The 15,752-nt window shown below is 36.9% G+C and overlaps 1 protein-coding gene and 1 non-coding gene across 2 annotated transcripts in view; both read right to left on the reverse strand.

Moving 5' to 3' along the window:
* Positions 1-247: 247 nt before the first annotated feature.
* cd99 (CD99 molecule) overlaps positions 248-15,752 on the reverse strand; it is a 30,223-nt gene continuing 14,718 nt past the window's right edge. The window contains exons 7-14 of the mRNA XM_072657218.1: positions 15,319-15,351; positions 15,187-15,207; positions 13,386-13,463; positions 12,153-12,185; positions 11,926-11,949; positions 3,496-3,612; positions 2,381-2,434; positions 248-1,770 (exon numbers count right to left, since the gene is read on the reverse strand). Of these exons, the coding sequence (XP_072513319.1) occupies positions 1,742-1,770; positions 2,381-2,434; positions 3,496-3,612; positions 11,926-11,949; positions 12,153-12,185; positions 13,386-13,463; positions 15,187-15,207; positions 15,319-15,351 (389 nt within the window). The 3' untranslated portion in view covers positions 248-1,741. The remainder of the gene's footprint in view (positions 1,771-2,380; positions 2,435-3,495; positions 3,613-11,925; positions 11,950-12,152; positions 12,186-13,385; positions 13,464-15,186; positions 15,208-15,318; positions 15,352-15,752) is intronic.
* trnar-ucu (transfer RNA arginine (anticodon UCU)) lies at positions 2,581-2,672 on the reverse strand. Its single transcript is given in 2 exon segments — positions 2,581-2,616; positions 2,636-2,672. It is a non-coding gene; the product is annotated as a tRNA-Arg (tRNA).

Below are 15,752 nucleotides of genomic sequence, written 5' to 3' on the forward strand. Positions count from 1 at the left end.
ATTGGACAGCGACAATATACATGTTGATGTCACAAAAAAATGGCAACTTTACATTAGACAAAACAATACTTCTTATCTTTGAATGGAAATCAATGCGAGAACATTTCATTCACAGTCATTTTACGCATTTCTATTGGTTCAAATAGGAAAAATGTTTCCAAAAAAAAAGTAAGAGACATCAAATGTAGACAGAAGATTTTTGTGTAACAGCAAGGTGTGTGTGTGTGTGAGAGAGAGAGAGGGAAACTTAAAAGGCCTAGTGTTTATTTTATTGTTAGGCATTCCATTATGGTCACTGCCTTTATTTGGTTTAATCCATAACATCAACTGAAGAACGCAAATAAATGTAGCACTCAAAACACCAACCAGGGTTGAACCACAAATCTGAATCACTATTCAGATGTAAAAAGCAACACACACACGCTCAGATAACACAGCTTAATTTGACCTAATTTTCCATTTACAAAAAAAACAAACAAACAAAAAAAAAAACACACACCCAAGCACCACTCATTTGCAGAAAGTGTGAAATTCTTCATTGGCATTAAGAACAGAAAAGGTTGGCAAGTGGATTCATCGTCAAATAGCAAAATGCATTCTGTTAAACACGCTTCTATTAGTGTCGTCAGTGCACCGGACCATTGCACGACTGTCATGTACAGAACAGTTAGTGATGTTACTTTACTGATTGTCACCTGCAAGGAAACTGAAGGATAGCCTAGTGTAATTAAAACTGATAAAAGCCCCTTTGTACAGAAGGAAAAGAAAACTGAAGTGGACAGAAAGGACAGAAATGTACTGCGCACAGTTATGCACAAAGTTATAGTAATGTATACATCCATATAGAATTTCAGCCCATCCATATCAGCTTGTACTGTAATAAAACTGTACATTTGACAAACATCCATCAAATATCCACATTCTCCAACTGCCTACATACTCAGTATGCTCAATATAACTGCATTCATCACTTGTTCTATTTTACAATGGTTTTAGTGCTCAAAAACATAAAAATACCATCATCACTAATGCAAATGCAGTGACTGAAAGACGTGTGATCTTATGGGGCCAGTTCTGGTCTTTATATAGCAGTGTTTGTATAACTGGAATGTTGCTTTTATTGATGCATTATCACAACTGCTTTAACCAAACCTTTTCATCTCTAAAATGGTAACTACTTAACCTGCGATGCAACACGATTGTATCCTGGACCATTTCTATTGGTCCACTCATGTTAGATGTGTATTTTTTTTTTTTCAAAATAATGTAACATTTTAGGCAGCTGAAGCTATATGTATACTAAATAAACAAACAAAAACAGCAAATTAGCAAAAAAAAAAAAAAAAAAAAAAAAAAAAAAAATCAAAATTAGCAACATTTAATAGTTGAAGTTCATGTTGATTTGTTCTGTGCTTCCTTTCACTTAAAGTACAAGTATGCCAAAGATACTACCGAAATAACATGAACAGACTATAATAATAATAATAATAATAATAAAAGTCTGTTTAATCATCCGTTCTCACGAACGCAAGAGTTCAAGTTTTAAAGCAAACTGTTAGGCAATATACACGCTTTAAAAACAAAAATCCAAAACTGTCCACAACTAAAAACACAACAATTAATCAATAAAATGATCCACAGTATAACACATCATTAAAATCATTAAACACATTAACTTCAGACTCCGGTCAGCAGAGCCGTATTCTCGTCAGACCTCAGCTGTAGATGCATGATCTCAGAGTTAGGATGATTTCAGGAGGTTACTAAAAACTGTACACAGTAAACAGAGCAAAACAGCAACAGTTATTAAACACAGCCTAACATACATCATCATACATAATGCAGTAAAAATGTATAAAAATAACTGACTACATTCAGGCCATGCTGTTTTTAGGGGGGACTTTATTCTTTTTAACATCAGGCATATAATTAATCTTTAAAAGTAATATTCATAATAACCTATTTAAAAATATTACAATACTATTATGTGGTTTATAATGATATGTAGTATCATTAATAATGGATCATTAAATATAGATTTTGGTTTGTGAAGTAGAAGCAGTGAAGTATAAAGTAGAGATGTTCAAGAACAAATAAACTGTGTATACAACTAGCCAATAAACATACATCAACAATAGGAATGAATTTACCCAATGGATAATTGTGAGAATATATTTAATAACCAAGTTTTACTAACTTTAAGATTAACAATTTTTTATTAGCTACCACACAGTTACTGTGTAAAAGTGTTACCATGTGAATGAATTTGCCCATGGATTTATTTTCTGTTGTAAGTGATTATTAAACTTACTCTTACTCAATAACTGATTTATAAATAATAAATCACCAATGATATATATATATATATAGCGCAAGTTACCTTGGGGTTCAGAGTTTGTGCCAGACTGGTTCCTACCACTTTCAGGGTCAGCTCCTACACAGACAAATAAATCAATCAAATCAATCAATCAATCGATAAATAAATCAATAGTGCTCTCCCTTATGCAACATGAGACTTCACCTCTATTAACACAGAATCTTGTCGGTCCCAAACTGTTTTCAGCATTTAATTAAAAACCTCGACTCTGGTGGGACTCGAACCCACAACCTTTGAATCACTCCGCTAAGAGTTACTTAGAAGTCCAATGCGCTATCCATTGCGCCACAGAGCCACCTGTTGAGGCCCCTGCTCAATGGAGCTTTGTAATCGGAGACCGTCTGCCAGATGGCAGCTGTTCTTCCACATTTGCGTCACTAGGGGCAGTAGAGGTGCTTGTAAACAAAGAGGCACTTGTGAAGCCAATGTTGAACACATTAAAGTTTAAAGGGCTTAAAGCATTACACTTTCACTGCAATTAAAAGCCTATTAAAAACAGAGCAATATTCCTTTTCATATTTCTAATATGAAATATTATAACCAATCTCCAGCTCTAAAACTCCCTGGTACTTAGAACAGAGCAGAAAACACAAGAACTCAAAACAGCCATTCTTGAAAGACTCTTATATAAAAAATAATGAATACATTGTAATTGTAACATTTTGCTTTTTAAGAAAAGGGAGTTGAACAATTATACATACCTGCTCAATCAATTAGGCATTTTTATACAGACACCTTATTATCAAATATGGACAATTTTGTTTTACCACAGCGCTCGTCCCCACAGTCATGTATGGAGGCCATATTTCGAGGTCAAAGATCTATCATTAAAACTACAATAAAGTGTAATTATATATATAAATAAAACAAATTACAAAGCTCTATGAAGTAAGGTCTCTTTCAGTTATCAGAAACATTTGCATTCCTCTCATATTTTTATACAAAGCTTTTAGTTAAAGTCCTTATTTCAGAAAACATTCCTTCTGCTATAAAAGTTGCCATTTTGGAGAAACAAGGTTTTTACATAACATTAATGACCTGCGGTTAGTGACCCTGGAGTATTCCTTTAAAGGGTCAATTGCGTCCCATTTATTCAGTTATCTACAGGCAAAACCCACCTCCTTGAATCTTGAAGCATAGTTTCTTCTTCTGGTAAGCAAAGTAGCTGGAGGCGGCACCAAGTATGGCCACGCCCACCGCACTGATGATGCCGGCCATTTGTCCACTTTGTGCTCCTGCACAACAAACAGGAACACAGTTCACATACATCAGCCTGGTCAGATTAGCCCCTCGTAGTCAGCAGATGCACAGTTCACTTGACGACTCCTCCCACCTTTCAGGAAGACAACTGAATGTGGAGATTTTCCACAGTGACGTTTTAATAGTGGTCAAAACCCCTTACTGAATGGACAGGACTGTTCAATAAGTTTAAGGACACTGCTAAGTTTAAAGAATTATGCTGTGTAGACCATCACAGTCATAATATCCAACACACAGTCCACACATAGACCTATATAACCTAGTACAGTTTAGCCCCACCCATTTACTCTATAAGCTATAAGGATTGCTTGGTTGGACTGCTTTTAGAATCAGGCACAAAACAGCACAAACAATCAGAACAGAGCTCAGTTACAGACATATATCTTAAAAGCCACAGTAACTAAAAGTACAAATATATAGATAAATATATATAAAGAGAGAGAGAGAGAGAGAAAAAAAAAAAAATCATATGAAAATGTACTGTGTCTATTTTTCTGGTACATATATCTGGTACCCTATGGGCAAAAGTATTGGGACACTTGCTCATTTATTGTTTCTTTTGAAATCAAGAGTTGATCCTGCTTTTGTTGGAGTAATGGTTCCAACAGTTCCTATGCTCCACAGCTCAATGCTGGGGGGCTTTATACCTCTCTAGCCCACGCCCCGTGGCATTAGGCATGGTGCCAAAAGATTCATTTTAATCTGCTCCAGAGTTTCCTGTTCTGCTGGCAGTACTCATCTACAGGGACTAGACAAGCTGTGTATTTGCACATTTGCCATCTGTGCCAGCAATGGGTGCTTAAAGAACTTAAAGAAGCTGAATGCATTCATTAGAAGCAGTGTCCACAAACATTTGGACATATATGTGTATGACCATTTTAAGTTTCGCAAGTCAAGAGTAATGGAAACTTTTAAGCAGTAGTTTTTCCAGTCAACACAGGATTAAAAAAAATAACAATAAAAGTGCAGTATGTATTTTTACCACTAGGTGTCAGGGCAGCACAGGAATTCCCTTCTCAGCTCAAACTAGTAAAGGGAGGCGAGCCACAGGAAAACAGTGGCACCAACAGTGTAAATATATAATACTCACATTAAAACTGTGCGATTGATTCTGGAATCTACTGAGACCTGAAGTCATGGTGGTTTTCAGGTAAAGTGTCCTTTGTGACTATGCCTGACTATGTGAAGATGTCTGGGGAAGGGAGAGCAAGTTCTAGATACAAGTGACTCATTAGTCCAGTGATTCACACAACCAACGAGATCGGACAAGGATCCTTAGTCAGGCCTGTAGGCTCAGCCACTTTAATTCACTGGGGATTTACTAGCAGATCCCACCCTTATGACAAAAGCTGTAGTTCACTACAATGCACTACGCCAGTATTATAGACAACTATGAATCAACACTACACTCTCAAAAAGGGTACTACACTGGAAACATGGTTCCGTAGGGTGGTGTTGCAGTTCTCCTATCCTATGAAGTTGCATTGACTTGATGCACTGAGTTAGATCTTGTATTTACACCACAGCTTTTTATTCGGTTTGTCCACTTTCAAACTTTAGGGCACAAATGCACGTTATCCCTTCAGAAAACTGACCGCAGTGATAAATAATGTAGAAGCTGTATCCTCTGTTCTGTAAGACAATACAATATTTTGCATCTGGATTTTTACCAAAGTAGAATTGTCAGATTGTTTGCTTTGGCCTTATTCAGTATCTCCAATATGTGAGTAAAATAAAAGGATATTGGGCAGATACAGTGCCTTGTAAAAGTGTAAGCCCACCCCCCACCCACAACTTTTCCTATTTAGTTGCATTACAACCTTGAGTTTCAATGGATTTTTATTTGGATTGTTTATAGTGAAACTACACAACAGTCCAAATTGGTGAAGTGAAAAGGGAGGAAAAACAAGCACTGAGTGATGAAGCTATGAAGCCACTAACAGTTACCCTCAGAAGTCAGAATTAGTCCACCAAGCAAGCGACACATTTTCAAACAGGTCAGAGACAAAGTATCCCAAACTCTGAACATCTCACAGAGCACCAATAAATCGATCATTACAAATTTGAAAGAATAGGCCACCACAAAAAGCCTGCCAAGAAAGGGCCACTCACCAAAACTCTCAGACCAGGCAAGGAGGCCATTAATCAGAATGGCAAGAAAAAGACTAAAAGATAACCCAAAAGGCATGCAGGAGGCTCCCCAAACACATGTACAAGATACTCTGGTCAGACGAGGAAGGAAAACGCTGTCCCATGGCGGCATCATCATGCTGTGGGGATGTTTTACATTGTGCGAAATAATGGATGGTGCAAAATACAGGAAAATTAGTGAGGAAATCCTGTTTCAGTCCTCCAGACATTTGAGACTGGACGGAGGTTTGTCTTCCAGTAGGACAATGACTTCAAGCATACTGCTAAAGCAACACTTGAGGGTTTAAGGGGAAACATTTAAAGGTCTTGGAATGGCCTAGTCAAAGCCCCTTAAAGCGCAGACCTCAATCCAATGTAAGAATCTGTGGTATGACTAACGAGTGCACACCAACAGAACCCATCCACCTTGAAGGAGCTGAAGCAGTATTGCCTTGAAGAGTGGGCAAAAATCATTGGTATGTCTCTATTAAGTATTGACTTTTTGTCTCTTAGTTTTTATTGTGACACAAACAAGAAGACTATTTTGCATCTTCAACATGGTAGGCATGTGTAAATCAAATAATAAAAATGTTTTTTAAAAATTAAAAAAAAGAAATAAAAATTGAATTCCAGGTTGTAAGGCAACATGATAGGAATAAGGCCAAGGAGGCGATACTTTCGCAAGGCACTATATAATAGGCCTCTGGTAGATATGTCAAGGAAAATGAGAGAAGTGTGAATTTGCCTCTAGAAATTGCCTCTAGAATTTGTATCTAGCAGCTAAAAAGCAGAAAATAATAATTTGAGATTGTACAAGACATTGCACAGACGTTGCACATATTGTGCAGCCCTACTACATAGTAACAAGCAGCTGATCCGGAATCGGCCTCAATTTTTGACCTCAAATCTTGTTACCCCCCACCCCCCCCAATTGTTATCACCAATTTGTACAGGTTCAGCACACCCACAGCCTTTTTACAGGTGATTGCAAACCTCAGCAAAAGTACTGGGATATATAAATATGGTGATTTGTACCACATCTCCCACTTCTAACATGTTGAGTACAGCATTGAACACTCGATATTCTATACTGGCTTTCTCTGTTGCACAAAGGAATCTAAAATGTACACATACCAACACAGTGCACCATTTATGCAAAAGAAAAGGGTGTGCCTCCTGGCTGACACCTAGAAATGCTGGAGAACCACAGACACACTTATTATCTTGGCTTTAGCCTTTCTGAACCCCAACAGAACATTAACTTTATAAAGAAACTTGATAAAACTGAACTAGGTCTCTTAGGTCAAATATGCAAATAGAAAGGTACCTGTACAGAGGCCACTTTACCAATAAGATCTGCATAGAAATGAACACACATCACTAGCTTTTCCAATGAAGAAGCTTAGACTTTTCATTGAGAGTTTATTAACAGACAAAAGAGCATGAGCGCCATTCTGAGGATCTCGAAAGTGAAACACTTCGAATGCACATTTGCAGAAAATGTGAAAAATAAGAGCCACCACCAGGGAACAAAAGTAAAAAAACAAACACAAACACAAACCTTCCAATGCCAGCAACAAACAGCTGAAAGTACAGTCTATTCCAAGCAAAATAGTATTCCAAAGTCATTAAAATGGGTTAAATATTGGAAAACCTACAAAACATAAAATAACCCCTCTCACATAAGCCTTTTCTTCCACTTCCCATTTCCCAAAATAAGCAGGCTTTTCACATAAGGTGAGGAACACACGCAGACCTCATTTCACTACGGCTCAGTTTGATCTCGCCTCTTCCCTGAGGGGTGAACGCATGCTACGTGTGGGCTGAATGCATGGTATGTACTCTGGCACAGGCTCTCTCAGGCCTACCAGTGTGTCAGTAACAGACTGAAGGTAAGCTTGTTATGACAAGACCAGTCTCTGGGCCAAAAAAATAAAACACAGCTCTAAACGATAGCTTCTCCAGAGCTTCAAGTTAGCATACCACCAGAAGACCCTTTTAGCATGAACACGCAAACCGTTCTGACATGCAGAAGACGGCTAAACCAGGCCGTTATCCAGCTCTAGTCCTAAATCTAGTCCCAGAAAGTTCTCAAAGCAAGCGGACTACTGTTAGCGATCCGTTAACAACTGACGGAAAGCTTGTAATGACCGTAGAGGCAAAGAAACAAAAAGGTTCAGTCAGTCAAGCATGCCACCAGAGGGCACTTTTAGCATGAGCATGCAGAAACAGTTTTAGCTAAACAGAAATACCACACACACACACACACACACACACACAGTCCATAATCATGCTCTGAGGTAATTCTACAGCTAAGAAGACTACTGTTAGCGATGGTAAGACACGTTTCAGGGCAACAATACAGCTCCAAAACTTCCTTGTTAGCCTCTCAAGAGCTGCGAGAGACGGCACAATCGATTCTATCAAAAGGCAAAGCAGACAAACATGCAGTGGTCAATGTTCTGAGGTAAATTTAGAGCCAAGAAGGCCAAGAAGAGGGTGAAAGACAGAAGAGCTCAGAACTACTAGCTTCTCAACAACTGCTGGCAGTGTTAGCAATCAAACCACACACACACACACACACACACACACACACACACACACACACACACACACACACACACACACACACACACACACACACACACACACACACAGTTCTGACAAAGCCGGGACAGACACGCAAAGCCATTCCTTTCCACCCAAAGATTAAAAACTTGATAAGACCATTCAGATATCAGGCCCATTTCAGCCATCAAATCAAGCTCTGAGGTCATTTTTTGACTGAAGAAGATTGTTTTCCAGTTTTCCAGAGATCACAATCTAAGCTGTTTGTGCCGGAGTAGAAACAGCGCTGTAACACATTGAGGAGATGTCTTCAACCAAAGTAGTAGGGGGGGGGATAAAGGAGCATAACCAGCAGAGATTTGGAGAGAGGAATGTTGCATCCATGCCCAAACGGGGGAAAACCCCTCCATACCATAGAGTGGAAGAACTGGATCTCTCAGAGCTTAACTCCAAAAAGGAGCACTGGATAAGCCATACATAAGCATGTGTTAGCAGACCTCCAGTGTGCTCAAGAGGTAAAAATCAGCTCACTCTAATGACGAGAAAAGCGGAAAATGGAGGGGGGTGGAGGCAGGACGGAAATAAATTAGATGGTCTAGATGGGAAGGTGGAGGCAGGAACAGGGTTGTATGAGAGGGGTCCAAACATTGTTTATCTTTCTAAAATACCAAATTCATACAAAAGACAAATGACTGGTTCTAAAGCTTAAGGCAACATCATACACCCTTCATAAGACCAATTTAAAAACAAAAAGTGACCTCGTACCAGATCCGGAAACGACATCCCTAGCATATAAATCTAGCACTGCAGCTAAATGACCAGAAATAGCATCAAATGTACACCACCAATTCATATCACCATGCCTTCTACAGAGGCCAAACAGGACACACAGCTGAAAAGCGATGCCCATCAAGTCATTTAGGATTGCTTCTCTCCTTCTGCTAGCTCCAGGAGCTCCAGGACCCTTTCAAGAAGGGATATGACTACTTGTTTAGAGTTGGCAATCCAGGCAAGGAGGCCTTCCGGAATGTTATCTCCTAGTAACTTCAGGAGCTGCAGCCACTGCGGGTTTAGGTCTGCAACGACAGGATATCGAAGCAGAGATTTAGGGCAAGGCCTCTCGCACAATGGACAGCCAAATCAAACCATTAAAAGGCCATTAAAAACCATGCTTCTAACTGAAACAACTGAAAGTTCGCTGCCATTGCAGGACAAGGCGAGCCACCACCAGCATATCAGGTTAAATGAAACCGTTCAAGAGAACTAGTGGATCACACTTCCACAATCCGCTATTTCAGACAGTTCTGTTACTGGCAGATAATTGCTCATCTGTTTCGGATAGATGTGAAATTTGATCGACATTTTCAACTGATATCTGAAGATTCATTTATTCAACTACAGAGGAGCAGAACATTGGGGTGACACTGAACTAAACCATCTGCATTTTATTTATTTTACTGTATTTGTATCCATCTACAATTAAGATTAATGATAATTAAGGTAGATGTAGTCCTAAATTTTTTTTTTCCCAATTGTATGTATTGGCATCAGTCTTGAATGCCCTATTGGTGTATCCCCAGGCAAAAATGTTGTACGGATGGTTCTAAAATGAAGCCATGAAGTTTGCCAAACTAATAATTATATATATATATATATATATATATATATATATATATATATATATATATATATATATATATATATATAGGTTCTTGTCTTGCATGTCCAATTCTGTCCAATCAAGTTTTCATACTCAACTTACAAAAATGACAAAACAGCTTTGCTTACAAAACCACATTCATTGGTCATTCTGTGGATTTATGTAAAGACTGCAGTCATGTGTGTGCTTTTTAGTTTTAGCCTTTATGGTTATTTATTTATTTTTTAGGACTTTGATCATTTTACATTTGAAAAGAACAGTCTATTTATATTTCGTTGGGGGAGGGCACTTTGCATGTTCTGCCCACTTTGATAACCTCTTATCATTTGTTACCACACCCTTATACAGTAGTGGGTCCACATTTGCAGTTCACAAGCCAGTTACAATTTAGGTAGCATATTCTGTAAATGCTAGTAAACAAAAAAAATAAATAAATAAATAAACCTGTACATAGGCCCATACTTCAGTTCTTCACTTTCTTAATTACATAACAGAACATTTGCTTCATTTTTAGTTTGTTATGTAATGAGGAGAGTGAAAATGTTGAACTGTCAGTTTAATAGTAGTTACTGAACAGTTCTAGTAGTTACTGGTTAATAGGGGTTAATGAAGCCATATTTTTACCTATTTTTATTTTGTACCTCAGGTCCACCTATGATGCTTGTGTGGTTTCTACACAATGCATTTTGTAAAGGAAGACTTTCCAACATCTGTTTTTTGTTCGTTCTGATAGGCTGCTCTGTACTCTTTGCCTCATTTAATACAAAAATGAATAAAATAAAAAATAAAAAAAAAAGTCCAGCTTGAAACACGCCCTTACAGCTTTAATGTGAATGCATGGACTACACATTTAGCTGTAGGATACACTATGTGAATGCACTGGCTTTTGGGACATTGCAAATGCAAGTAATTTAAAACAGGACAAAGGGACAGGACTGTACCGAGCTTCCTGCTAACAGAACACAAACAGAGACAGCTGTGCTGCTAGCTTAGCTGAGCTAACTCTACTGGGAGAAGAACATGGACAACGGTCAAACAGCTCCCATTAAAACATTTTTCCACCACCCCTCAAAAAAAACAACAACACAAGATCAGTGTTGTGCAGTTGGATGCGTGAGGTTACTCAACACAATGGTCCATAAAACACCCTTCCATCCTAACCAGCACAGTCTACCAAAGTGACAAATGACAACAAACGATATGGTTCTTTATCTTCAAATATGGCTAGCCACTGTAAGTTTGTTAAGGAAACCAAATGTGGTTTGTCTTATATTACTCAGGAGAACCCCTAACTAAATATATATACATATATATAAATATATATAACTATATATGTATATATATATATATATATATATATATATATATATATATATATATACATACACATATATAGTTATATATATATATATATATATATATATATATATATATATATATATATATATATATATATATATATACATACACATATATAGTTATATATATTTATATATATGTATATATTTAGTTAGAGGTTCTCCTGAGTGATGCATAGACAAACCACATTTGGTTTCCTTAACAAACTTACAGTGGCTAGAGGGCTACTTCAAATTTCAGAAAAACAAGTGATTATGCATGATGCATGATTATGTATATAATATAAATAAAGGTGATTTTCAAATTAGTATTAGCTCTTCCATTACATTAATATGTATTTGCACTTACATACTGCAACAATACAACATTAATTAATGGTGCTATGAACTTTGTATACATCATATATTTTCATTTTCTTGCCCAATATGATGAAATTAAATTTAGGCAATAAATAAGAATAAAATGTCTTTTTTCCTCTTTCATGCTGTACAACTGTAATTCATCTAAATCGTATCCAATACGGAGGAATATAGGCAGCAGAATATACTTTATAATAAATGCTATTATTTACCTTCACCTTGAGATTCTCCACCACCTTAAAAAAAAAAAAAAGACAGACATCAGATACAAATAAGCTTTTTATAAGCTTCAGCTTATTGATTTAATTGTGTAAATAAATAAACTGAATTGAACTGAGTTTCAGGTTGAAATTCCATTCCAGCCTTTACTATATTGTTCAGACTAATGCAATCTAGCACTGCATGCTAATCAGATGGAGAAAGGCGGTTTAATAATTACCGCTAGAGTCGAAGGAAGAGTCACCGGCTCGCCCTGCAACCACACACACAAATATAATAAAATCACCCACAGAACGAACACAGTCAGTACACTTTCACTGAAAATCATGGAGACAGAATTCGTTTTCACTTTTTTGCCTTTCCTAAAACTAAAAATCTAAATATGAACATTAATAGATGAGAGATATCCAGGTCTACACTGCACACCCACACCAAGACAGCTATACACTTTACGATCAAATGTTGGGGAAAGGAAATGTACAGAAAATATCCATCACTGTAGATGTAAATATTAAAACAAGACACACTAATGATCTATTTGCAAGATTTTGTCAGGTCATCTGCCTTAAAAATGTAAATAATAATACTTTTGAAATAAAAATGAAAGAAATGTCATGATCTAATCATTACAGTTGTCATTGTTATACAGCCCTCACAGTCATTTTCTTTTTGCTAAAGCTTCCTAGCTTATGGCTTAAATCTTTTTTTGCTCTTGTAATTTCATATTTAATCTCACAATTTAATTAAATGTAATAGTTTGATTAAAAAGTTGAAATTCACATACATATTTATTTGCACCTTTTAATTTATTGCACAAAAAAATACAACATAAAATACGACAAACACAAAGTTCATATTGCCATTAAGTGTTTTCTTGTCCAATATGATGAAATTAAATAAGGAAAAAATGTCATATTTAAAAGGATCTGTTTACATATTTTCCACTTAGAAAATCAACTAAACTTCCGTTCAGAGGGTTGATATGTTTGCATACTCTAAAACTGTAAATTGTATAATTTGCTTATAGTTTAGCACTACTAAAGAGGGGGGGGGGGGGGGGGGCAAAACAAAACACATGACATTGCTGTTTTCGGGATGTTTAAATGGGCTGGATTTGCGTTGTTGTAAACTGAGCCAGACTCCTCCCTGCTTGCGTAAAAGGTTACATAAGTTCAGCTGGGCAGGGCGGAACACCCGAATTGGGATTTGACTATTCAACATGTGGCGTTCATTTACTGTGGTAACCATGGATTTCTATCATTTAGTTCTTTTCCTTCTTTCAGCTCTCCAAACTTCCTGTGGTGCAAACCAGCCATACATTTGGTTTTGATTAATTGAACAGAGTTGCCTTTTCCACAAACATCCATTTATATTAGGCAACAGTAGTTCTGCACTGTACAGTAAATACTTTTTACCCCTCCACCTTCAGAAAAACCAAAAGACGAGTGCCTACCTCCACCATGAGTTTCATCAGGCTTGTAGTCACTGTTACCAGCCACACCAGTCAAGTCTGAGTCAGTAATTTCACCACCTAAACCAATGAAACACATTACTGGAGGGCTGAGAACCACAGGGACAATACTGGATAGTAAAAATACTCGCACATAAACATGTTTGGACACACACACACACACACACACACACACACACACACACACACACACACACACACACACCTTCTATGTAATAATGACTAATGGATTAGACACAGCCAAGTACCCAAAAAAAAAAAAAAAAAAAAAAAAAGTAAGTAAAATCCCTTTAAATACCTGGTTTCAATTGGGAAGTTGTTCTTTACAATTCATGAGGAGTTCCAGCTAACCTTTCTCATATGTTTTGGTCCTGTCCAGCTTTAACATCTTTTTGTTTTTGGCTGCTTTTCTTTCATTCTTAATTGTAAAACTGAACCTCGTTTGGTCTAATCCCCAAAATTCTACTTTCTCAGCTGTGTTTTCTAAGTGTTTGCATTTTTGTACCCTTACAGCTAGACGTCTTATTTTAGTTCTGTGGAAAAGTTTCACACCGCCTTCATTTGAACGCTGGCTTAAAGATGTTGCATTATTCTTGTTTCAGTGGCAACACGTGGCAATATCTTCTTAATAGACCTACTTTTTGCTTTCTTAATAAAAGACTCCACAATAATAGGTTCTCTAAATGTCCTCTTTTTTGTTTACTGTAATTTTTGTATGTTTTGGGAAATTTGTATATCTAAAGTTAATTTAAGGTCATATCAAGTGACCGTGTGGGTGAAAGGGATGTAACTGTACTGGTACTGAGTGTATATGTTGGTCATCTCTGTTTTGGTTGTGTCAACCTCTGTATCATGCCAACCCAATAAACAAGGGTCAAGAATGTAATTAAATGTATTATTATGAACATTAATATTTTATTTCATGCCATTTTGCAGCATTTATATTGGTCCATTTATTATGCAATTTTACACAAAGAAAAAAAACTGGTGCATTTAAGTTCTGTTTAAAAATAAAATAACAGTGGTGATACACATGTTTTGTTCTTGCAGCTACAACATGCAAGTACCTATATGTAATTTTTATCTACTTTTTTTTCATAAACCCATATATTTTATAAACCCATTTCTCTCAGCAATGATGTTTTTACTGTAGAAACTCCAGATCACAGTAATCATAAATACAGTAAAAAGAACAAGATCTAATTTTGAAGAGTATAGTTAAACTTGTGCACTGGTCTGAAGAACAAAACTTTGTTCAAGATTTCTTCAAGACGTCAGCACGTGGATGTGCTCAATACCATCAGCGGCTCACCTGATTTACCATCACTAACCAAATCATTTACCAAAGCAGGTGTGATTATTGTAAATAATACTAGTCTAGTTTTTTGGAAAATTTGGGGGGTGTTTTAGTGAACACAGTGATGGAAAACCATGACTTTTTGTATGCGGGCCAACAGTCAATATTACACTCAATATTAAGTGTTTGTAATTACATATATGCATTAGTTCACTTCAATTATGCTGACTGCTCATTTGCAGAAATCAGGCTTCTTACGCTTTTGAACGCAAGGTTGTTCTACTCAAATACGACTGACACTGTTGGAACAGAATAGAGGATTTTTTATACGTGTTGTGCGTCCAGGTTGGGGGGGGTCCTATTCATTGGCCCAGTCTGTATTTACATTTATTGCCCGTTTATAAAATCAAACATGCCCAATCTGGAAATACCCTCGGTCAATCAGGGCAGTATACATGTGTGAGAATGTGTGCATTTGTCTCTTACCTCCAGATGGTTTCTTTGGATCTACAAGAAAAATTACCATTTCAACATTTATTTAATCAACACTGCAAAACAACTGGAAGCAAACTCATTCTCTCTCTCACACAGACACACAATAAATAAAACTATTCATACCATTATCAACGGCATCAAGGATGTTGAAATCACCTGTCAATCAAACACAAAGCCAGTAAACAACCAGAGATAATCAGTTGGAGTGCTCGCTATCCAAGATATCAAAACCTACTGGATGTCACAACGATAATGAAGAAAATCAATCACAACAAACCTCTCTCTTTTCTCATCAGCCACATCTCAAGCATAATTATAGGTGCTTTGATAATGTAACTTAGGCTACCAGTTAATACTGATTTACCAGATAAGAAGTATTTATTTTCTTAGGGATTGGATATGCTCACACAGGAGACATATAATACAAATACTGTACAGGTTCAGGTAAAGTAGTAGCCAGTTATAGCCTATGTGGTCTAAACAGAAAAACAAATGACAAAAGTAGAAGGTTTTGACATGTCTGTGGTAAAAGGGTTAATGCAACTGAAAACACCAAG

This window comes from Salminus brasiliensis, chromosome 15 (genome assembly GCF_030463535.1).
Source record: "Salminus brasiliensis chromosome 15, fSalBra1.hap2, whole genome shotgun sequence".
NCBI lineage: Eukaryota > Metazoa > Chordata > Actinopteri > Characiformes > Bryconidae > Salminus > Salminus brasiliensis.